Raw genomic sequence first — 23,735 nt, 5'->3', positions numbered from 1 at the left:
GCTAACAGCCTCCGTGTCTCGGTCGTGTGTGAAGTGAAGCTCTGTTCACAGGTGATAACAGAGCGTCGTGTGTCAAACTTCAGGGAGAAGCTGAGTGAAGAGTTGGAGCTGAGGAAACACCTGTAATCACCTGTCAGGTGACTGAAAGCAGCTGTTACACCGAGGAGGAGGTAAGCTGATGTTCAGGGATGCGAGGAGACAAATGTCTAAACGGTGATTGGAGGGAAATGAAGACAACAGGTAGAAACCAGAGAGCAGAGCTGAGGAAAATGACTTTCACAGGTGTTCTTGTTCAGACATGTGTGTTTGAGGCAGGCAGGTGAACATGAGGCAGGTTATTTTCTCCAGTTAACATGTCTGATATTGTTCCAGTGAACCCAGTTCATTACTGATGAAGTGGACACAGTTTAAACTCATCTACCACTCTGAGCTTTAAAGATAAACAGAACCTCTAACAGTGATCATCAGTAGAATCATGATGTTCAGTCCAACAGCTCTCAGCTTTAACTCACCTGAAATAAAAAGAGGATTTGTCCAAACATGAGTCCAGAGTTTGTTCCAGGTTTGGCCTTAAAAAGGTGTTAAACTCCAACATGTACAGGTGTCTGTCTGTAGCTCTGACTTCCTGTCCTTTATGTCTGATGACAGGTAGAGCAGCCACACAGGAACGTCTCACCTGTCTGCTCTGTGCAGGTGTGTTTACAGGCCACAGCTGTGGTTCAGTCTCAGCTGGGTGTTGGTGCTGTACTGGGTCGACCTCCAGACGTTCCTCGGCTTCTGTAAGGTGTATGTGACCCTACTGAGCGGCCTCCTGGTGTTTGACAGTCTTCAGTCATGAGCAGGTTTATTCAGTCTACTTGATGTGATCAGGGCTTTGGTTGAGCATCATCAGCTGCTTTTTCCTCTGGTTGATCTTCAAGCCTCCTCGCTGTGACCTCTGTATGGGAAAGAACCACGAGCGTCACTGTGATCTGGTGACCTTTGATGAATCCTGACCTGACTCACTGATGTTGTATGATCCCTCTGCAGAGCTCCAACCTGCCCAGCAGTCTACACCGAGCCTGACACCCTCTTCCTGAACCGACGGAGGACGTCCAACACTGGGCCGACAGCAGGGGCTCTGTATGAGACTCCAGGACAAACAGGTGAAGAGGTAATTCAACATGTCGGAGGTTGAACCTCTGTAACGTTGGATGGGCTCAGTCTGTTCTCAGGTAAGTCTGTGATAGTTTCTGTGTCAGTTTTTCTGACAGATGTTGTGATGTGATTTTTGATGAAATTTTGAAAGTCAAGCTTCAGTCCAGGATGATGGAGCATTATCCATTTAAGATGTTATTAAATGTAGAATTAAATGTAGAACAAACACATAATGAACCAGAACAATTCTCACAGAACAAGCAGTAGCTCTACGTTCTCTTTCCTTCTCTGCAGTAACTTTCTATCGGTCATTCTGCTCCCTGTGGTGATTTTCAGATGCTGATACACTGAGGGGGACAAAACTAAACATTTAGCAGATGAAAAGGTACGACCTTAAAATCAAAGACTTTGAACATTTTAAGACAAAATGGAGTATGCCAGATTGAAAAGCTGAGCTCCCATAGAGTCCCCTTCATCTTTTAAGTGATTTCAAAAATTAAAATAAAATCAGCCGTCATAGGTATCCACACCAAAACATATAGCACACATGTCCTAAAGCTGCCTGACATTTGAGTTTAGGAACCATGTTTCCAGCTGAAAGTGTTTAGGAGGAATAGCACACCAAAAAAGAAGGCAGGTGGCCAAATGTTTCCAGAAACAGAAGAAGAGAACTATACACCTATATAATATATACAGTTATCAAGTGGATTAGCCACAGTGTCAGTGAGCAGGAAGGAAGAACAGAAAACCTGGAGGGAGTTTACCAGAGTTCTTGGTGAGGAGGATGGATTATCTGCATCAGGACCAGGACCAGGACCAGGACAGAAGGCTGACTATCAGGTAAGACACAAAGTTTTATTTTGATAACTTGTAAAGTAACGTGAACTGAAATTAGCAGACAGATCAGGTCTTTGTGTCCTGGAGGGTTCAGGTCATTATTCAGTTCTACGTGGGTCTGAGTCGAGCTTCAGAGTAATACACGAGTCCGGTTTGGGTCCGACTTCACTCGGTTCTGTTTTATTCTGGGTCAGGAGTAAAAGTTAAAGACGTGTCCGGCTCAGTTTGGCGGTGTGTTAACCTCGTATATAATCAGTGTATGTGCTCACTGGTCTCTGTGCTGTAGTCTGATGGTGTTGGTCTTACGTTGGTGTATATTGGCTTTGAACAGGACGTTTTATAAATGTGGTGCTGAGGCCTGTTTGTGTGTTTTTCTAGTTTTATGAGAAAGATGGAACTTCTACACCTCTGAGGATGAACAGGACCTCCACCTCCACCCTGCTGTCTCTCTCTGACCGGTGAGTGTAGCTTGATTCAGAGAGGAACGAGGCTTAGACCTCTGTTATCTGACACAAACATATTTACATACATCAACTGTCCTGTGTTTTTGAGAGACTGAAGAACAGTTTAATGTCCTGGGAACAGATCCGCATGTTATTCTGTGATTACTGGCAGAGGAGTTGGATGACAGCAGCGCTCAGGAGACGGCCGTTCTCTCTGTGGATGTGAGGCATGGTCCCGGCATGAAGAGGTGAGGTTTAAAACCCACATGGCTTTGCTGTGAAGAAGATGGGAGTCAGATGACTGACTGACAGAAATGCTGAGCAGCTCAGGGATATCTTGCCAATCCCTCTATTGAAGGAGACCCCTGCAGGCAAAACAAATTGGTAACATCAGGTAACATCTAAGGAGTAACTATTGTTAAAAAGTTCAAAAATATTTTTTCATGCCTAAAGAAGAATAAAAATCCTGACTGAGGATTTTATAATTCATGCATGAAAGGGTTAAAGCCAGGATCCACAAATCATCTCCAGGTCTGTTTTTCATTACAATGTATGGCTATTAAATAATGAGACTAATGCTGTAATACAATTTTATTGAACAGAAACAAACACACTTTTGTCATGTTCAAATTTTCATGCTGATTTTTGCTGAACTGTCTCTTTATCACTGGAGACCATCTCTTCTATCATTCTTACACTGAGTCGTCGATCATTTCAAATGACTTGTTCAATTTGTTTTCAGAAGTTTTTGATGTGCATGGACGCCCAGAATGTTAGTAGTCATGTGACAAGCCGTGTTCCTCATGCACTTCGGTTAATGTACGAAAAGATTCGGCTGCTGTTTTGTTCTAATTCACCAAAAATTTCAAGTTAATGCTTTGCTTGACTTTTAAACAAATCATTTTCTGATGCCTTAGAAAAAACATGTGCACTTCAATCAGTAGCTAACCATGAACTAAAGATGTCACTCATTGGAAACTTACAGCGGCTGTATGTGAATACCCAACCTTTAATATATCACATTCAGTGTGACTGTGAACCATGTGGTTTTATCCTCATAAGTGCAGTCTCATTATCTAATAGCCTTATCTCGTAGGATCCTTAAATATTTTAGATTGAAAGCTTTTTTAGAAGTCAAGTCAATTTTATTTATATAGAGCAAATTATCTCGCAGACCTGCACAGTTTCACCTCATCATCAAGTTGTTTCCACAATCTGAAACACACCTACACTTCACATCTGTTCTTTACATGTTTCAGACGTATACAACTCTCTGAAATTATCATTATATTTTCTTAATGTAAAACATTTCTGAATACAAACAGGGAGGTTATTGTTTACAACTTGAAAAAGTATTTCCACTGTCTTTAAATACACAATATCTACAAATTAAATGGTGCAAATGCAACAAACGTAATTTCTTAAACATGTACTAGATTACCAGAGCCACACGACTACACAGACTGATCCAGTATAATGATCCAGTATATTGAGCCAGTATTCCTCATTGTGTTATCTGATTCTAGATTAGCATCTCGAACATGAGGGAATAATTAGAAAGTATCAGGCAGTGGATGAAGAAGCCTTGGATCAGTAAAGTGACAGGAACCAATAAGAAGGAAAGGATGCTGCCGTACAGCAAACAGGATTACCCTGGTTCATTGCTCAGGTCTACATTATCACACAGAATAGATTACTTGTTAACAACATGCATGCAGACGATCTACTTAGTTTTATTCAGCACAGCAAGTAGAATACAGAGACCTCAAAAATCCAGACTAAAAAGTGATTACAATATAAAAGATTACACACAGCTAAAACACAAAATATATTCAGTGTAATGGAAAAGGAAAAGGAAACCAAAAACTATTAAATTCTCATTGCAAGGATAAATTACCTTGTTGACCACAAAGAATTACTTCAAATGGAGTTCTTCTGAATCATTTTTCTCTAAAATAATAGAAAAGATTTTAAGCAGGACGGTCTGCAGAAGATCTGCAGCCCTGGTGGAAAAAAGGCCAGAATTATTTCAAACAGCAGAATTAAACTATATTCAACAGTTAAACATCAGCTCTCTGAAGTAAAGCAAACACAACACTTCTAAGAAATATCTCTGTAGACAAACACATCTATAGCTCTGATAATACTTTTTTTATTTCTTTTTTCCACTCTCTCCAGTAAGACATGCATTACATGAACATAATCATCAAACAGGATTACCGTGGTTCATTGCTCAGGTCAACATTATCACACAGAGTAGATTACTTGTTAACAACATGCATGTGAAGCTTCTGCTTATAACTTGATTATCTAGATATCTACACACTGTTTTCATCTGATGTGAAGAACAGTTATTTTGAATCAGTAGTAACTCTCCTCTTCATCTTTACTGAAGCCGTCCTGAACGATCTCTTTGATTCTCTCAGTCTCCTCAGGTGGAGCAGCTGGAAGAATGGCCTTCAGTTCACCCTCTATTTTCTTCATCCTGGCACCGGTCTTTATCTCAAATTCTTTCTTGTTCTTCAGGACCAGCTGCAGAATCCCTCTCTGAGCTTCCTGACAGGACTCCTGCAGATTCAGACGCTCATGAAGGAACTCTGGTTTCTCCTTATCCATGGCCATGAGCTTACCCAGGCTGCTCACTCTGTCCATCAGGTACTTGTTGGACACTTCAGTGTAGGTCTCTGAGATCATGTGGACCAGGCTGGCAACGTTGGAGGCTTGAAAGGCCTGGTTGTACAGTTGATCTTTTGCAAAGAGCTTCTCATTGTAAGAAAGCTTCTTGGTGTCTTCAGATGTCTTGACAAAATTGTGCATTGTCTTGCTGAGGCTGATTTTGACGATGTTGGAGACCATCTGGAAGAACAGCACCATCTTCTCCCACTGCTCTTTGACTCTGCCCATAGCATCGAGACCTTTGACCAGCATTTTGATTTTGGTTTTAAAGTCAACCTCTTTGATTTGGCAGTTCTGCATCTCAACCAGGATGTCAGTCAGCTCCTTCTGATTCTTCTCCATGTTCTCCACACACTTCTCATATGACTGTCGTACGTGTTTGAGTTGTGCTTGGCTCTGCTCGATGCGGAAACGAGCATTCTCAGATGCTCTCTGACCAGCAGACTTTCCTCCTGAGCTGTTGTCTGCTTTGAACATCATTGGTGGTTTGGGGGTAAGAGCTGGAGTACCTGAAGCTGCTTTGCTCTTAGTGTCAAAAGTGAGGGCGCCATCATTCAACTCCTGAATGTCCTTTATCAGCTGTTTAGTTTTCTTCTCATCCCATGTTTGATCTGGAGTATATGTTGCCAGCTCCTCACAGATGGTAATGCCTCTTTCACAGAGTGACAGAGCGATCTTACACATGTTGTCATTTGGCATCTTCTGCAGTTCCTCAGAGATCCTTTTGAATTGTTCCTCAGTCCATGCAGTCTTCATTTTGTTATTCTTCTGATCATACAGGTTCTTCCAGTCTATTTCACTGTCACTCACATGTTGTTTGAGAGATGCTGCAAGCTTCAGAATCTCTGCAGACTTGCTGTATGCTTTCATTTGTGTGAACTCATCCACTTTCTCATCAACTTTCTTCCTTTTGTTTTTTCGTGATGTTTTTGCAGCAGATGCTAACTTGAAAGGACTAGTTGCTATAGAAATGACTCCATTTATTATTGTTGTTGGCAACGATAAGAGTCCGTCAACAAAATCCATGCCGATCATTTCCCACCCAGAGGGAAGAGAATCCATGGCTTTCTTGTAGGTGTTTTGTGCTTCTTCCACCTGCTTTGACATGTCCTCCATCGCTTTCTTGGACCGGTCATTCAGCTCCTTTGCACTCTGCTCCCTCAGTTTGTTTTCCTCCAGTTTCATCTTAACCTTTTCCAGCTCCTCTTTATGAAAGTGTTCAGCATTGGTACAGGCCTCCAACAGCTCCTGGATTAAATTGATAACATCAGCATACTTCTTTTCAACACTGTCTGCTAGTGTCACGCACTCGTCTGCAATGGTGCGAATTGTGTCCAGTTGATTTGGCAGGAGAGTTTCAATAACGTTATCAGTGCCGTGGAAAAGAATTTTGACTGCAGCCTTCATGTAATCAGGAACTGTGCTCGTGTGAATGCGGATCTGATCCATGTTCTTGTGGGCCTCGTTGAATGCGTGCCAGCCTGAGTTACAGACCTGCATAAGACAGGCCCTGAAGGACTCTGGGTACTTTATGAATTTGAAGCCATCTTTTGGGGGGTTCTTGTTGATGGAGAAGTCATCACTGGAGGAGATGAAGACGAGTTCCCCCATGATGGCGATAGAGAGGGGAGCAGGAGTCAGATACTCCTCCCAGTTTGCATTGGGTTTCATCAGCATCTCGGTGGTTTCCCGCATCTCTGCCGCAGTGGTGAGACTTTGAGTGGTCTTTGCTATCTGGGTGTCCATGTTATTAACTGTTGAAAAAAGGAGAAACAGAGGATGTCATGCATTTTATACTCTGTTATTCTACCTTTGGTGAGGTTGTTAGCCCTCTAGAGCTGGAGGAAAATAACTAATGAGTTGTGAGTCTATGCACCACAGAATTACTACTACAGATTTGATCAATAATCTTTATAGTTTCACACCACAATAAAACAGCATGTTTCTTGGAAATCTATTTTTCTTAGCTGTTAGCAAAATGTCAGCAATTTGGCAATATTTCACGCTGGAAACTGGATTCAAGGCTCTAAATTTGAAAACACATCAGCAGTGATTTGACAGAAACAACTGTTGCTGCTCATCAGTCTGTGAAAGATTATAAGATTAAATAATCTGAAGTCCATCGTTCTACAGTTTCAGATTCAGAGTACAGATTCTTCACAAGAGGAAAACATCCACGACAGTTATTGATCAGATCAGTTATTGATCAGAATGTCCCAGAAAATTCACCCTAACATGAGATTGTACAAAACCCCAGAGCTGCACCTCAAACTGTTCAGACCTCAGTTCAGTGTTAAAGTTCAGGACAGAAGAGTCAGAGACTGAACAGGTCTGGCCTGTTTGAAGGGTTTCGGGAGAAAACCTCTTCTCTCTAAAGAGAACATGGCAGCAGGTTCAGGTTTACAAAGTTACATCTGAAAAACCTCAAGACTATTGGAACAATGTCCTTTGTAGACCAAAGGATTCTAGAGTCACATGTGAGGCCATCTGTCCGACAGATAAAGCTTGGCTGAAACTGGGTCATGCAACAGGACAATGATCCCAAATTCATGTAGATTCAGCAAATCTACAACAGAATGACTGAAAAAGAAACAAAGTGCTGCAATGATCCAGTCAAAGTCCAGACCTTAACCTGATTGAAATGCTATGACCTTCAGAGAGCTGTGCATAAACAAATATCCACAAAACACAATGAACTGAAGCAACATTGTAAAGAAGAGTGGACCAAAACTCCTCCACAACGATGTGAGAGATAAAGTCAGACAGAAAACCATGAGTTCAAGGTACTGCTGCTAAAGGTGGTTCTACACTGCTGAATCATGGGGTGGACTTAGTTTTTCACACTCTGATTCTGCATTTTGGCTTTGTTAAATCAATAATGACACAGTGGAATCTGTTGTGCGTTGTTTTACACCTGAGGTTAGATGTGAATAATTTTTGAACCTGGTAAGGACCAGGTGCTTTTTTATTTTGTCCTGATTCATAAAACCAGAGAATTCAAAGGAAATGTTCCTTCTTTTTCACATGAGATTCTATAGAAGCAGGAGGACACAGTGAGAAGAACTCTTCTGGAGGAAATATTCAGAACCTCTGAGGAAGCGCCCTTTTGTGCAGCTGCGATTCTGTTGGACCCATGTTTCATAGACAGGTATATCTCACAGTGTCCTTATTAAAAGTAACCGTCCATATTAGAATCTAAACTTAGAAATGGTGTACTAGATATGCATTTATTATTGTATGTACATGAATCATATGCATCAATATTTCATGCACTCTTATAGAGGAGGTTTTTGTTTATTTTAGAAATGTATTTATATATTTATTTAATATGTTTTATTGTAATTTCAGATACAAAGCAGAAATGCTCCTCTTTAAGAACAACCTGTCAATGCTCTGGAAACACATTTCTGCTGCAATGTGTTTTTATGACCATCAGTCAGTTTAGATAACAAAGGAAAGGTTTTATGGCAGTGATCTAATTGTTCGTGTTTCACAGAGGGTTTAACCTGAGCCATGCCATACAGGATTGGTGGTGTTCAGTTGTTTAAGCCTAGGTGTCAGGTGTCATCTCTATATTTTATCTCTGGCCTCTCTGACAGGGACAAGAGGCCAGTGAAACATAGGCAGAACAGGTGTGGATAGACATCAGGTCCATTCAAAGTCCAGAATGAATCTGATTCCAGTTCAGTCAGAGTGAGTAAAGATGTCTGTCCTCAGTGTTTATGTGATTGACAGTGGCAAAGGAAATAACAGAGTAAAACTGAGATATTTAGACTAAACACAAACCCATATCTCTGTTCAAACTATGTCTCCTGTTCACTGATACAAAGTGAGACTTTACAGAGTAACAAAGCTTAACAGTAACAATCAGAAGGAAATGAAACTTACTGGATGATGGAGCTTCTGCTGTTATTTCTCTTTATCCTCCAGCTGAAGTCAGTTCAGTCTGATCTGCCTCTGTTTCTCTTTCCTCTCTAGCTGAGCTCAGTTCAGTCTGCCTTCAGTATTTATGTGACTGAGAGGGAAAGTGAAAGTAACACAGTAAAAAAAAAAAAAATGCTGTTCAAACAGATTGCTATTATATATGAAAACAGCAAATTCACAGTCTGAATGGTTTGAAGTAATGTGGTGAGATGAAACATGACACGCATCATTTCTAAGATATATCTCTGTAGACACACATCTATAGCTCTGATTATTCTTTACCACTTCTTTTTTCTACACTTTCTAATAAGACATTCATTACATGAACATAATCCTCAAACAGGATTACCCTGGTTCATTGCTCAGGTCTACATTATCACACAGAATAGATTACTGGTTAACATATGATATGCATATGAAGCTTCTGACTAGGACTTGATTATCTAATGTGGTGGAATGTTCCTGTGCTGCAGACCAGAGTTTTTCCTTTGCTTGGTCTCCCTTATAAATGTTTTTCCCTCTGCACCCTAACAACCTCTGTCAGGAATTTTCTTTCACTTTCACACTGACTCACATGCTGCAGCTGATCAGAGCTGTGCAGAGGTCTCTAACTAGTTTCAGTTTCAAGATGAGCACTGCCTGTACCACTATGTTTATATAAGCCCTCTCTGGGGCGTCCTGAATATCTTTATACAATATCTTGTCCTTGACATTAAGTTAATATGTTCCTGTCCACCAACTGCAACTTAGCACAGAACACTTTAACAGAATGCCTCCATGTCCTGTTTCCCCATGCAGAGCTGTTCCAGGCCAGCTCCCAGCTCCCACCCAGGGCCAGGTGTTAAAGTTTAAACTATATTCAACAGTTACACATCAGAATTAAAATATAAGCAAAAGTTAAACATTAGCTCCCAAATGTCTTTTCAGATGTGAAGTAAAGCAGTCAGTCTCTCTCTCCCTCCCTGTCTTTCTCCTCGCAGCCTTCTTATTGTTGGACTTTGGGCAGAATGAAACTCTTGACCTCTGTCGCTTTCAACAGTTGTCAGTGTATTTCCAGCTATATATGAAAACAGCATCCTGCTACTGCCATGGGTGGAGTCAAACTAACAGAGCCCAGACCTCATAATTCATAGTCTGAATGGTTTTACTGTGCAGACGCTATATGTAACAGTTACACATCAGAATTAAGATAGGATTAGCCTGTATGGTCTCCCCTAGGAGAAATTAGTCGTAGGCATCAGAGAAACATCAGTGTTACAAGAACACACAACCTCTCTACACATGCGTGCACAATGTTACAGACAACACAGAGCATCAACAACCACGCCTGACTCCATGTTCCCTCTGACAGTTCCCTAAATACCAAAGTCTAGATCAGAATGTACAATGCCCTACACCAGGTCATTGCACCTTCCTGATAAAACCTAGGCCATGACTTCTGTACATGTACAAACAACTCCAATTGACATTCAACATCAAACATTCTGTAACATATCCCTGCAACAATTACATGTCCCCACCCCATCCCCCAGCCCAGACCTCATAATTCATAGTCTGAATAGTTTTACTGTGCAGAGGTAAGATGGGATAAGATAATTCTTTATTAGTCCCGCAATAGGGAAATATAAGAATTTAAATTTAAGTAATGTGGTGTGATTAAAGATGCTTCTCACTAGAACTTGATTATCTAATGTGGTGGAATGTTCCTGTGCTGCAGACCAGAGTTTTTCCTTTGCTTGGTCTCCCTTATAAATGTTTTTCCCTCTGCACCCTAACAACCTCTGTCAGGAATGTTCTTTCACTTTCACACTGACTCACATGCTGCAGCTGATCAGAGCTGTGCAGAGGTCTCTAACTAGTTTCAGTTTCAAGATGAGCACTGCCTGTACCACTATGTTTATATAAGTCCTCTCTGGGGTGTCCTGAATATCTTTATACAATATCTTGTCCTTGACTTTAAGTTAATATGTAACGTGGCTTCCTGTCCACCAACTGCTAATTTAACCTACACTCAACAGTTACACATCAGAATTAAAATATAAGCAGAAGGTAAACATCAGCTCTCAAATGTCTTTTCAGATGTGAAGTAAAGCAGTCCGTCTCTCTCTCCCTCCCTGTCTTCCTCTCCTCGCAGAATTCTTATCGTTGGACTTTGGGTAACAGAGTCCAGACCTTCTCTTCACTGTGAACCAGCATCTCCTATTCTCTCCTATTTTCCTTTAACTTCTAATTTCCTCTTGACCCGACTTACCAACTAATGTGGTGGATTATTTTCGTTACAGTAGATCAGTCTGTTGCTCATAGTCAGATATACTAATACAGACATATATGTGGCATGAGACACCTCACCCCTCACATACAGAGATGGGTATAGTAAATTCAGACAAACAGCAGACAGAGACTGAGAGTCATTCAATCCATTTAGGTTTATTTACACCAACAAAGAGAACAAGCAAACCTAGTCGTCTTGAGAGGATCTGTTTAAAAACGATGTCTCAGTATTTAATACCCTAACCCTAACCCTACCCTGAGCAGTGGTGGTGAAGACTCCTGGAGGGATCTCTTTGGGGTTTACAGACACAGTCTTGTGGTTCTGGGTATCCATAACCAATAGCTTGTCCTTGATAATATATATTGGAAGTCAGTATTTATCCTGTTTTGCAGGTTTAGTCTTCCCTCTGATTAGCACCAGGTCTCAGTGACCTGGCTGTCTTTATTGTTTTCCCATCAGCTCCACAACTGCCTCTGTCCCCAGATCAGTCCAGTGTCACTCCCTAAAGATTTAAGACACAATTGTTGATCCTCCCACTCAGTCACATTATCAGTTGCATCAGATGTGGTGTTTCTACAATAATGACGATATCAATATGACAGTTACACCTGCCAGAGCTCGGTTGGTTCCTTCCATGTTTTCATAATCATGGCATGAGATCTGACTTTAAAACAGTCTGCATGGAACCACGTTTCCTTGTGATAATAGTAATAAGAGATATGACTTTAGACTTTGAGCAGAACTTAGAAATGTTATCTTAAACTCTATAACATTTGAGGGCTGGCATATTAACTCATTTGTCATTTGACCAAGAACATATAAAGAACCAAACTAACAACAAACAATAGAAAGAACCGAAAGAAATGAAAAGTAAAAATTTCTATTAAGCAATAACAACAAAACAAACAACAAACTAAAGCAAAGATAGATGAGTAGAAATCGTCATCTGAACTCTTCTTGGTGTCAGGAAGTTGTTTCAGTTTGTTCTGGTTCGTCTTCAAGTCCAACATCAGCTTCTTTATACCTTCTGTGTGCAGCAGATCCTCTCCAGTGATGTGACCCAGTGCTGTTGTCACCTCCTCCATCACCTTCACCACAGCCTCCAGCAGTATCTGGTGTCGGGTCTGCAGCTCTGCTGCATTCCCCACCCCACACAGCAGCCCCAGCTGACGGATGGCTCGTCTCATTTTAGCCTGAACATCAGCAACAACCTCCCTCTTCACAGTCAGAGCCTGCTGTTTGGCCTTGGCCTTGTAGATCTTCCTGTCAGCTTCTTGGATGTTACGCTCAGCTCGATGGATGGAGGATCTGTACTTAGACACTTTGTCAGAGTATGAGCTCACCTGAGATTCACAGTTCTCCACTTCCTTCTTAGCTCTGTCTACAGCATCAGAGACCTCACTCATTTCGATAGCACCACCAACAATCATAGCTGGTCCTGAGAACAGGTTAAAAACACCATCACCATTAAAAATAACATCTACGCTGTACCATTGCCTGTTAATATATGTATATACGAGGGGGCTTCAAAAAGTTAATGGAAAAGGACAGTTAGAAAAAACAGTGTAAGTTATGATGTTTATTTTTCAACATATGCTCCATCTAGGTCAGTACACTTCTGCAAGCATTGATACCAGTTAGTACGAGAACGTACAGGTGCATTGAGATTAAAATCCCTGCATATGATTTTTAGCTATGTACTTTTTCCAGCTTTTTGAACCCCCCTCTGAACCCCGTGTGTGTGTGTGTGTGTGTGTATATATACACACACACACACACACACACACATACATATTTAAACCTTCAATTAGCTTCTATTATTTACTCACCAACAACCCATCCCACAATCGGGATAAAGCTGACACCAATCCCAACGTTCCTCACTGTCTCAGCATTATCCCTTCTCTTTCTCAGGCCGTCCAGGGTGTCTTCTGCTGACCTCAGGTTTCTCCTCTCTGTCTCCAGAGCTTCAGTGTAACTCTTCAGAGAGGATCTGTAAGACTCCAGCTGTGTTTTCAGGTTCTTTAACTCAGACTCTCTCTGTTTTTTCTGCTCTGCTAACAGACTCTGCTCTGCAGTGAGACGCTCAGTCTCCTCATCCAGACAGTGAAGCTTGTTTGTGGCCACCTGCTCTGACTCCTCCATCTGCTGCTTCATGTTCACAATCTCTGATCTGACATCGCGAAAGGTCGGACATCCAGGAAGGACGATGTCTGCGTCTATACTGAGGAGCATCTGTGAGACGTTGTTGAAGGAACAGAGTCCCCTCTTCAGTGGACCAATCACAGCCTGGGCCAGCTCCTTCAGCTCCAGCTGCTGCTCTACAGACCTGTGAGTGCAGAGAGGAAAGGTTTAAGACATGAGACTGAACAGATCGGCCAATGTATGCATGAGTTACACCAACTTCCTGGTCCATGGCGAAACATTGAAAGTCGCCACAGCACCACAGCAAGGGCATCACATGACAACTCACAATAAAACACCATTATGATGTTTATGTTTGACAACATTTGAGTTGAATCAGATCAACCCACTTGGATGAAACACATCATTACTTGTTGTCAATAGGTGGCGCTATGATTATATCTGTATATTGGAATGTAGATGTGTTCAGGACAGGTCTGTTGTCAAACCTGTGAAATTTGGTGCAGATTAGACAAAGCACCTTTGAGTTACGCAAACTTCCAGAGACATCAAAATTTGATGGCCACACCCTTTGACACCGCATAGGTGTTGAGTATCCTGACCAAGTTTGAGGTTGATATGATAAAATCTGTAGGAGCAGTTCAGTGAAATACAACATCCTCAAATAGCAAAAAAGAAGTAAAATTTGTGTATTAAAATCAAAATGGCCGACCTTCTGTTGGTTTTAGGTGTTGATGTCAAGAGACTGTGCGAGCATGCTTAGGTACTCAAAAATGGGCCTTTTCACCTTCGTGCTTGGCTCTAATAATAAATAAACACATAAGTCAAGAAATAAAAACATACAGTACGATAATAAATCTGGTCTGTCTGCTGCATGTCATGTCAGATTAGTGCAGAAGACGGGACTAATAAAAATAAACCCAATCAGTCACTCAGGACTTTCTCAAAGGTTTAACTCCTGCACATGTGTAAACAAAGGGTTTCTCCATTCACAGGAGGAATCAGAAGATTACTGTACAAACAGTGAGTAAACAAACACACATTAATCACTGAACACTGATTCTGTCTCAGCTTTGTAACTCTCTGTGTCTCAGCAGAACTTTGACTTGTTTTTATCTCCATCACCCATGGTCCTCTTGATGCTGCCTCTGTCACATTAACCCACTCACAGATCAGGGAAAACTGGGTTCACTCACCGAGTTTGAAACCACTGTTGCATGGCCATTTGTTCAGGTTACTGAAACCAGATGAGGAGAAGAAGTCCTGGTCTAGTTGCAGCCGCCTCTGGTTTGAACCTCCAGACTTGGCTGAGTCCCTTTATCAGCTCTGTTCAGTGGAAGTCTGGAAAACCAGAAGTGGAGTCTTTTGCTTGACTGGACTGGACCATACTGGTAAGTGGGCAAACCTGGATTGGGATTTTTGTGTTGCTTCATGAAGTGAACTGAACATATGGAACTGGACTGAAGTACAGAAGAAGTCTGTTTTCTTTCTGTCTTCTCTCTGATACCATCCTCTGAACGTGTCTCTCACTGCTGAGTTTAACTGCAGCTCATTATTAGTCTGTTTGTGTTGTGAACAATAACTAGTGCTCGTTGTGAGGATTGATATGAACTCTGGTCTAAACTTGGTCAAACTGCTGCAAGCTTCAGGTCATGAAGCAAATAAACAGAAGTTAAGTAATGTGTGAGAGGTTAATAAACAATAATTTATTAATGTGTGGAAGGTGAATAAACAGTATCCAGAGGCAGATACGACCCATTTATTCTACTAAAGCACAGTCCTGATCTGTTTTGACCCTACAGCAGATGGACAGGCTGTATCACAGGCTACTTTTACTCTACACTTACTTTGACGACAGTCATGTGCAAACAGGCTATAATCTGACACTGATGTTGACCGTAAAGGCTGCATTTAACCACCTGATATCTGCAGTTCACCCTTGATCCACAGGAGGGAGCTTGCTGGTCTTTAGATTTTTATGTCATAGTTTGATCTCCAGTTGTATCCAACTGAGACACTGCATCTTCTTTTCTATACATTTAAGAACATGTATTTACATATACACATGTAGTCAGACAGTAAATACATATAAAGAGAAAACGGTCATACAGAAAAGTAATAATGATATAACTTTAACATAATAAGTGATCATATAAAAGTGATTTAAAAAGTAAATAAAGAATAGATAGAATAGAATGCCCTTTATTGTCATTATACTAAAAGTACAAGATTGGAGAGCTTCTCCTTTTCAGTGCAAACATACAAAATATGCAGAAACAAAATATATAAAAAATATAAAAAACAGTGCAACTCTATATACAATGAGGTATAAGTGTAAATGTGAATGTTTTGCACAGGTGTGTTGAATAATAATAATTTTTAAACTCAGTGATACATGAGTGAGATTTACTAAACTTGGACTGATGTATGTGACATTTACCAGATTAACGTCTCTTCAATAAGATGGTATCTTCAGCAGTCACTGACTGTAGAGTTATGTAAGTAATGACACCAGTACGCAATCTCCTGGTTCACTGAAGTATTACAACACCTCAAAAACAAAGGACAAAAGGCTCCAACTGAACTGATGAAGGTTTTATTAAAGGTTGAACAGTCAGACTGACTGCAGAGTTTGGTTATTGGTAAAAGAATAACACATATTCCTGAATATTCATAAAAGAAATATTTTATTTTCTTCACAAATCTTGAGATGAAGAAGTTTGAAGGACACATGTTGTGAATGATCTTGTATTTATTTCATTAGGATGGTACAAAATTGAAATTGTTTCTGGTTTATTCTGAGAGTAATCTCTTATGTATGTTATTATGGCTTTGAATGTCTGCTCTGTTTACACAGAGTGATGCTCTTATAATTGCTGTTTTTCATAATAACTCTTCATTGACTGTAAAGTTACAGGTTTACACCACGATCCTCCTAAGGCACAGTGTAACGTGACATATTTCAGGTTTAAAAACACCTCTGTCTACTTCTAATCAACCTCCAGTCAACTCTACAACAACGTTAACTTACCTCCACCTCATAGTTAGTTCACCTTTCACAGGTGATGTGGTACATGTTGTTGATAACATGTTCTGTTTGTGTTTACAGTGTCTTTATCTTTTCCTATCATGTTGATAATCACCTCAGAGGTTTAGATAACTGTTAGTGATATCAGTCGTGTAAGAGCCAAACTGTAGTCTTTCCTGGAAATGTATTTCCCTAACAACCTCTGTCAGGAGTTTTCTTTCACTTTCATACTGACTCACATGCTGCAGCTGATCAGAGCTTCATGAATACACAGAGGTCTCCAACTAGTTTCATTTTCACCATGAACACAGCCTGTACCACTATGTTTATATAATGAGCTCAGATGATGATCTAACAGTCAGTGATCATTTAGGGCGATTAACCCTCTGTTTGTTAGAAGCTCTGATGTGGACGTTATGGAAAGACAAATGGAACATGGTCTGTTAGAGGACAGAGGCTTAAGACTCGGAGACGTTCAATGACCTAGTTACAGTTATGGCTGTGACAGTTTTTCTAAAGCAGCTCTGTGTGTGAAAGTGTCTGAGTTTGGTTTCATATGAACCAACTGAAACACAGTGTGGTCTGACAGGGCAGGAGGTGGTGGGGGGGGGTTAATAAGTTTCTCATCTCATTTCCTGTCTTTGCTCAGTTTGTGTCAGATGTCGTCTGTTTTTCTCCTCAGCTGAATCAGGTTTTAGTCGACGTTATTGTTCCCGTTGAAGACGACGTCATTCGGACAGGTAAGACCTGTACCTCTGTCCTGGGTCAGGATCCTGACTTGGGCCCTGAATCAGGTCCAGACTGAATCTCTGGATCAGGATCAGACTGAATCTGTCCGGATCAGGATCAGACTGAATCTGTCCGGATCAGGATCAGAGTGACGGTTAAATGAAGATGTGATGTATGATTTTATTTGGTAGTGAACGAACAGAGGAGGATCTGAAGCTGAGGTTCAGATGATTAGTGTTGTAAGAGTTATGCTTTGGTGAAACAGGAAGTGATGTCGTTAGGTTGGTACAGGTGGTTCTGGTCAGTATCTGTTGGAGCCGTGTAACTGTGTCAGGGTTAAAGGTGAACATGTGAAACCACGGTGATGGTGAATCTGCTGCTGGTTCAGGTCAGTGGTGAAGAGAGGTCTCACAGCGACGCTGCATGAAGCTTACTGACCCCTCCCTCCCCCCACTCACACACACTCACACACACTCACACATAGTCACTGACCACTGAAAGTGTGTGTTTCCTCCTCACAGTGATTGACAGCTGAGGGGGCGGAGCCAGCAGAGTCCTGCGGCTGCAGTCGACTTCAGATGGTGGCCATGTTTGTTCTGGCCCGGTTACTGATGATGATGGTGATGATGATGAAGAGTGAGGGTCAGTATAAACCAGTATAACACATTAACATAGTGTAGAGTCAACTACGACTCCCAGGATGCATTTCACTAACGGCCCATCAGAGCTCCATGTTCTGTCTTTCTACAAAACGACTAAGGCTAAATTTTACTCTCTATAGAAACCTCTTCACCATGGCAACAGCAGCTGAGAATCATGGGTGTTGTAGTATTTAGAGACATAAACATAAAATGAACCTGTGTCATGGTTAATTTATCCAGTAACTTTCAGGAGATCAATCAGAGCATATAATCAATTGGTCCATCGACAGTCCAGCTGCTCAAACAGAACTTACTGTTCTGTCCTGCTAGCTAGTAAATAAACTGTCTCCCTGTGACCTTTGACCCCAGCTGCCTCAGCAGAGACCATTGAAGTACATGCAGGAAGCGGTGAGATCATCCTGCTGCCTAATCATAACTCATCAGGTCTGAGAAGGAGGATGAATCATGAATGGGACGTCCGGTGGACTTACAACAACCAGATGTTGTCGTTGAAGAGCCACAAAATGACGGGTCAGGACAGACGCTGTGAGCTGCTGAGTGACGGCTCGCTGAGATTCAGCCAAGTTCAGGCTGAAGACTCAGGAAACTACACCGTGGAGGTGTTTGATCAAGATGGGAAGAGACTGACCTGGATGAACTTCCAGCTGAAGGTGCAGGGTGAGTCTACGACTGAAGACAGACACCAACCGACAATATCAACCCCCAACCGACAATATCAACCCCCAACCGACAATATCAACCCCCAACCGACAATATCAACCCCCCAACTGACAATATCAACCCCCAACCGACAATATCAACCCCCCAACTGACAATATCAACCCCCAACCGACAATATCAACCCCCCAACTGACAATATCAACCCCACAACCGACAATATCAACCCCACAACCGACAATATCAACCCCCAAACTAACCGATATCAACCTCTCCACCACCAATCTGAACTACAACTTTTGCAGTGATGTTTTGAATTTTCCTGAAAATCCTTTTATTTTAAAGTGAAGCTGATATTCTGTGTCTGTTCTTGTTAAATGTTTCTGAGGTTTCTGTTGAAAAACAGACGACGGTCTCAATGAGACGACCTGTGTAAACAAAAAAAGAAAGAAAGAAATGACAAAGTTTAGTTTCACTTGCAGACCTTTAGATTTTATGGTGATGAAATAAAATCTGTCAGATATTCTGCAGAGGAACGACTTGACTTTCTGTCTTCATCTGCAGAGACTCCGCAGACTCTAACTAACAGACGCACATCGTTGTTGATCGGCCTCCTCCTCCCGCTCTCTCTGCTGCTGGTCTTCGTCATCCTCTTCATCCTGAGGAGGAGGAGGATTCATAGCACGAGGACCAAAGGTGCAGCAGCCAATCAGAGACAGTCTGAGCTCTGACAGTCACACCTGGTTCCTTTAACGTCTGATTCTGATCTGTCGTCCTGCTCCAGGTCCGACGGAGGAAAATGTTTACGTGTCGATGCAAGGTCACCATGGCAACAAGAGGAAGGAGGAGGAGGAGGAGGAGAAGCAGGAGACAGAGGAAGAACCTATTTATGGTATACACACACCAAAACACACACTACGACACTGATGCTAACAGATGCTAACATGTTTTCCTCTCCTCAGTTCCCTGTGTTCCTACTGTTTCCTTGGAAACACCAATCACACAGCAGATGTCTGTGGAGGCAGAAGACATCTACGTGTGACGACCAATCAGAGCTCACCTGGACTCCACAACTCACCTTCATTTTCCCTCCGTTGTCTTTTACCTGCTGAGCATCTTTCACTTTTTATACAAACACAGAGAAACTTGATAAATCTGATAAATCCTGTGAATGGTTCTGTTGTTTTTGTGTTGTGAGTCAGAATCATAATCACATTACACACTTACATCCACACAGAAACCTGACAGGTGGAACAGGTGGAGGTAAAACTGTTCTGCCTGATAAACAGAGCAAGCTAGCCAGCATGGAGGTCTGAGGACTAGTTACTGAGGTCTGAGGACTAGATACTGAGGTCTGAGGACTGTGGAGAAGTGTGGAGAAGGCATACATCCAGTTATTTCCCAGTTAGCAGCCAAAAATCAGCAGACTGGTCCTTTACTGTGTAGCAGAGGATGATGATTGTTCACACCTGTGAAGGGGTGGGGTTGAGGGTGGAGGACACTTGGCAGAGAGGAGTGACCTGTGTTTGATCCAAATATAAACCACAAGTCAAACATGTTGATTCTCATTTACATTCAGTGTTTTAATATAAAGCCCTTTGGAGGAGTGAAGAATTCTGAGCTGGATCAGACTCCAGGACGACAACAAGACCAGGTCTGATCTGTTTCACCTGTTGTCTCCTGTGAACTGAACGTTACCTGGATCATCAGGTGAGTGGATCATATCAGTGTCTCAGGTGTCACAGTGGATCAGACGTGAAGGAGCTGCTCTCAGCTCAGAAATATAAACATGGAACAATGACACCTCTAATATTGAAATTAAAATGCTTCTGATTTGCTGTTCATCAAAATCACTTTACACTGTTTATTTCTCACTTTGTGTTGTGATATAAGTGGAGCTGAGATGCTGTGTTTCTGTAGAAGATGGTAAAGTAGATGTTGTTGAGTCTGTGGTCGATTCTGTTCAGAGCTGCTAACGTCACCTCCTCATCGTTTATTTAAGAGTCATTATTTCTGTCGACAGAAACCTGTGGTTCTTTTTATGTTGTCGTCTTCTTAGAATTAGTTTTAATTCGTTTGACCAACGCAGGAGCACAGATCGTCACTGACCGATAAAAACCTCTGCTGGTAGAAAACACTTGATCAGGATCAGAAACCTGAAACATCAGCAGCTGCTCTTTAAACCCCCAAATTATCATGAAAACAGTGAAGCAGCAGAAAATCAGAAGAGGGAGTTTTATTATAGAAGTTGTTTAAACACTCAACAGCATCATGTGTCCACTTCACTGACCTGCAGTGTAAGTCAAACTGAAAAAGGCAGAAGTGTAATTTACAGCTCAGTGCTAACGAATGATGCATGCTCTGACTACACAACATGTTAGCATGAAAGTTGCTGCAGACCCTCAGGTCGACAGAACGCTGCAGTCCAACAGAAGCTAGAAAACCACTAATGGTCCAGGTTTGAGGCAGCTTATGTAAGATTCAGGGGATGTCTTCCAAGACCAGGTCAAAGACTCATGTAGTGAATCAGGACCCAGTGTTAATCATGTCAGTAGATACTGGCCTTTACTGAAGCTTAGCCCTAAAAACATTCTGTTGACATCTAGAAGTCTTCAGGTCTGAGGCTGTAACTGATTCAAGAGGTGAGTTTCAGCTTCTGAGTCTCATGGAACTTCTCCAGGATCTGATCAAAGGGGTCAGTCTTCACGGTCTGCTCCACAACGTGACGGACTCCGGACTCTAAAGCGTGATAGTACCGCTTCAGTTCTTTCAGCTCAGAGTTCAGTTGTTCCTCCTACCCCCTGTCGTTCCTGTCGAGCTTCTCTCAGCTTCTCCTCGTACTTTGACTCCACAGCTTTTATTTCCTCCTCCAGTTTCTTCTGGTAGAAATCTCTGAGCTCTGCCTCTCTCTGATCCAGCATCCTCACCACCTCCTGGTAGGTGTAGTTGGAGTAAAACTCTCCTCCGTTGGCAGACACCATGTCGTCTACCTTCTTCAGTAAATCGAGGACCTGACCACGGTCATTGATCTTGAGGTTGTTGAAGACGTGGTATCTGTGTCCGACCTTCTTCAGGATCCACTGCAGCTTGTCACCCTCCTCTGTCAGCTGCTGATCAAAGTCTGACTCCACTCTGTCTCCATGGGTGAAGAGGATGATGGTGTACTTCCAAGCGTCCGGTCCAAACACCTCCTCCACCTTCCTGATGGCGTCTCTTTCCTCTTCTGTAAAAGGTCCCACCTTGATGACCAGCAAGATGGCGTGGGGCCCCGGGGCCGACATGTTGATGCATTTGGAGATTTCTCTCTTCACAACTTCCTCGGTCAGGGAGGTGTCAAAGAGGCCGGGGGTGTCGACGATGGTCAGGTCTCTGTCAAACACTTCCCCTCTCTGTTTACAGCACTGTCTGGTCACTGAGGAGAGGAAAGAGACAGATTACACAGAGCGATGTCTGACTGAAAACTGAGACTACAACAAATTTAAAGTTTAAAGGTCTGAGCAGAGAGACACCTCTGTTTGCTGATCAAATCTAATCATCTGAGATGTTTGTTGCATTAGCTCCACATGAACATTAAGACCTCATCTATGCTGAGACAGAACCTTTTCTTTCACTTCACAGTTCTACACTCACATCTTCATATTTGATGCTTCAAGAGGAAGAAGAGGAAGAGACAGAAGGGGTGAAGCTGCTGAATAAATAAAGAGAGTGAAATGGTTTTTAATGCAACCTCAGCCTGGTGGGACAGGTCGTCAGTGCTGGGGGTGGAAGGTGTTTGTCAGTAGAGTGATGCAGTTCATCAGGAGAAGGTCTAAAATCTAAAGTCCACCACAGCAAACAGTATCAGTACTTCTACTGTCTCAGGTGGACATGATCTACCTGGAGGTTCAGGTGCACACAGTTACCTGTCAGTTACCTGTGTGTCTGCTGTCAGAGTGATCGTGTTTCTTCCTCATCTGATTTCCTGACAATAACTCATTTACTTCAACTGACTCAAACAGACTGAGTCGTGTTGTGGTGAGTTAACACCGACTGATGAACCTGTCAGCCGCCCGGCAGGACGGACGCTCTCTGTACCTGGTCTTGTTTACCTGAAAAGTGAGTGACAGCTGCACTGAAGACGTCCATTCCCAAGATGGTGTTTCCACTGGAGCTCTTCCCTGAGCCAGTCTTCCCAACCAGAACCAGCCGGAGGTCTGACGTAGAGAAACAGCGTCAGGAGGAGAGAACTGTTCTTCATAACTTTCTTTGACATTGTGGTTGACTGTGGACCGATCAGCAGCCAGTGTTCAGATGTGTTCACCTCTGATGATCTAAAGATCTGCTGCTGGTGCAGGACAGATTCAGTCTGAGGAGCTGATTATTGATTATTGATCAGGAGAATGTGGATGCAGGTTTTTGGATTATGCAGACCTGTTTGGTGCTTTATCTGTAAATGGATCCACAACATGTCCTCACACTGTTTCATGGGTCCTTTCATATTCTTAACGTACAGCGAGAAGTGTTCCATCACAGTGTGTGTGTGTGTGTTGTTTATCAGACAGATAAACATGGGGCAGGTTTCAGACCTGGGGGGACCTCCATGCTGTCCCTCCTCCTCTTGACTGGTGCTGTTCAGAGACAGAAATCACATCAGATCATTAAAACCAGTAAAATCACTGACGGTCAAACCCATAGCAGATCTGAGTCTGATTAACAACCCTGACTGCAGCTGGAAATAGTTTAAATGAACAACCAATGAACAACCACCGGTACAGACCCAGGTGTTGGTTGGGGTGTGGTCTGGGTCTGTGGCCCGGGTCTGAGCGGCGCGGGACGAAGTGAAAGTTAAAGCACCGAACAGAACAATGAGGAGTTTGGTTATAGATTCAACTGAAATTCATCAGGTAGAGAACTGATCTCAGGTCAGAGTTCAGAGTCTGTGAGACAGGTGAGACAGGTGAGACTCACTGTGTGACGTCGCTGCCATCACCGCGGGTCACCGTCTCCGTCTTCTTCTGTCCTAAAGTCAGAGACTCAAGTTTTATCCACACTGAAGAACCACCCGGAGAAAACTGGTGTTTCCGGTTAAAACCTTCAAAATAAATGTCAGGGAAAAAAGTAGGACATGGTAGACTGAGACAGAGCGGACAGACTCATCATCCCCTGGACTCACAGCACCGCGTTGGTTTTTATTAACACTCACTGTTAAGAAAACAGAGACGGATTCATCTGAAACCTGATCAATA

General features: G+C 42.3%; 4 protein-coding genes and 1 long non-coding RNA gene across 8 annotated transcripts; 2 read left to right on the top strand and 3 right to left on the bottom strand.

Annotated features, from left to right (window-relative positions):
- The first annotated feature begins 1,983 nt into the window (after positions 1-1,983).
- On the top strand, positions 1,984-8,964 carry LOC127140834 (uncharacterized). Of its 2 annotated transcripts, none has more exons than XR_007811319.1 (3): positions 1,984-2,665; positions 8,132-8,241; positions 8,693-8,964. It is a non-coding gene; the product is annotated as an uncharacterized LOC127140834 (long non-coding RNA). The 2 variants fall into 2 exon arrangements; XR_007811320.1 differs by having other exon boundaries at positions 8,123-8,241.
- Positions 2,994-9,108, bottom strand: LOC108873615 (uncharacterized). The gene is made up of 2 exons (XM_018661907.2): positions 8,982-9,108; positions 2,994-6,847 (listed from the first exon to the last, which is right to left on the bottom strand). Exon 2 carries the CDS (start codon positions 6,837-6,839, stop codon positions 4,779-4,781), a length of 2,061 nt encoding a protein of 686 aa, XP_018517423.1. The 5' UTR covers positions 6,840-6,847; positions 8,982-9,108; the 3' UTR covers positions 2,994-4,778.
- Positions 9,109-11,424: 2,316 nt separating this feature from the next.
- Positions 11,425-14,776, bottom strand: LOC108873624 (uncharacterized). 2 transcript variants are annotated; one of them, XM_051068623.1, is made up of 4 exons: positions 14,631-14,776; positions 13,119-13,618; positions 12,633-12,727; positions 11,425-11,791 (listed from the first exon to the last, which is right to left on the bottom strand). In XM_051068623.1, the coding sequence occupies exons 1-4, from the start codon at positions 14,657-14,659 to the stop codon at positions 11,774-11,776; spliced, it is 642 nt and encodes a 213-aa protein (XP_050924580.1). In that variant the 5' UTR covers positions 14,660-14,776; the 3' UTR covers positions 11,425-11,773. The 2 variants fall into 2 exon arrangements, with proteins under 2 accessions (XP_050924580.1, XP_018517439.1); XM_018661923.2 differs by having other exon boundaries at positions 11,425-12,727.
- Positions 14,686-19,678, top strand: LOC108873623 (uncharacterized). 2 transcript variants are annotated; one of them, XM_018661920.2, is made up of 6 exons: positions 14,686-14,825; positions 17,713-17,833; positions 18,202-18,510; positions 19,075-19,206; positions 19,295-19,402; positions 19,473-19,678. In XM_018661920.2, the coding sequence occupies exons 2-6, from the start codon at positions 17,770-17,772 to the stop codon at positions 19,550-19,552; spliced, it is 693 nt and encodes a 230-aa protein (XP_018517436.1). In that variant the 5' UTR covers positions 14,686-14,825; positions 17,713-17,769; the 3' UTR covers positions 19,553-19,678. The 2 variants fall into 2 exon arrangements, with proteins under 2 accessions (XP_018517436.1, XP_018517437.1); XM_018661921.2 differs by lacking the exon at positions 14,686-14,825 and adding an exon at positions 16,809-17,202.
- Positions 19,679-20,731: 1,053 nt separating this feature from the next.
- On the bottom strand, positions 20,732-23,641 carry LOC108873628 (GTPase IMAP family member 9). The gene is made up of 4 exons (XM_018661927.2): positions 23,458-23,641; positions 22,921-23,117; positions 22,599-22,703; positions 20,732-21,922 (listed from the first exon to the last, which is right to left on the bottom strand). Exons 2-4 carry the CDS (start codon positions 23,057-23,059, stop codon positions 21,285-21,287), a joined length of 882 nt encoding a protein of 293 aa, XP_018517443.1. The 5' UTR covers positions 23,060-23,117; positions 23,458-23,641; the 3' UTR covers positions 20,732-21,284.
- Between the last annotated feature and the right edge of the window lie 94 nt (positions 23,642-23,735).

Source organism: Lates calcarifer, unplaced genomic scaffold (genome assembly GCF_001640805.2).
Source record: "Lates calcarifer isolate ASB-BC8 unplaced genomic scaffold, TLL_Latcal_v3 _unitig_5086_quiver_549, whole genome shotgun sequence".
Lineage (NCBI taxonomy): Eukaryota > Metazoa > Chordata > Actinopteri > Centropomidae > Lates > Lates calcarifer.
The sequence above is the reverse complement of the archived record's forward strand: the minus strand, read 5'-3'. Positions and strand labels throughout refer to the sequence as shown.

What these genes read in the sequence shown, in the direction of transcription:
- LOC108873615 (XM_018661907.2), bottom strand. Translation starts at nt 6,839, where the DNA reads ATGGACACCCAGATAGCAAAGACCACTCAAAGTCTCACCACTGCGGCA.
- LOC108873624 (XM_018661923.2), bottom strand. Translation starts at nt 14,659, where the DNA reads ATGGCCATGCAACAGTGGTTTCAAACTCG. An exon ending in CAACAGTGGTTTCAAACTCG is followed by an intron (nt 13,619 to 14,630) that starts GTGAGTGAACCC and finishes CTGCACTCACAG; the next exon opens with GTCTGTAGAGCAGCAGCTGG. An exon ending in GATTGTGGGATGGGTTGTTG is followed by an intron (nt 12,728 to 13,118) that starts GTGAGTAAATAA and finishes ACCTGTTCTCAG; the next exon opens with GACCAGCTATGATTGTTGGT.
- LOC108873623 (XM_018661920.2), top strand. Translation starts at nt 17,770, where the DNA reads ATGGTGGCCATGTTTGTTCTGGCCCGGTTACTGATGATGATGGTGATG. An exon ending in GATGATGATGAAGAGTGAGG is followed by an intron (nt 17,834 to 18,201) that starts GTCAGTATAAAC and finishes CTTTGACCCCAG; the next exon opens with CTGCCTCAGCAGAGACCATT. An exon ending in CTTCCAGCTGAAGGTGCAGG is followed by an intron (nt 18,511 to 19,074) that starts GTGAGTCTACGA and finishes CTTCATCTGCAG; the next exon opens with AGACTCCGCAGACTCTAACT.
- LOC108873628 (XM_018661927.2), bottom strand. Translation starts at nt 23,059, where the DNA reads ATGTTTATCTGTCTGATAAACAACACACACACACACACTGTGATGGAA. An exon ending in ACAGATAAAGCACCAAACAG is followed by an intron (nt 22,704 to 22,920) that starts GTCTGCATAATC and finishes TCTCTACGTCAG; the next exon opens with ACCTCCGGCTGGTTCTGGTT. An exon ending in AGCTGTCACTCACTTTTCAG is followed by an intron (nt 21,923 to 22,598) that starts GTAAACAAGACC and finishes TCCTCTCCTCAG; the next exon opens with TGACCAGACAGTGCTGTAAA.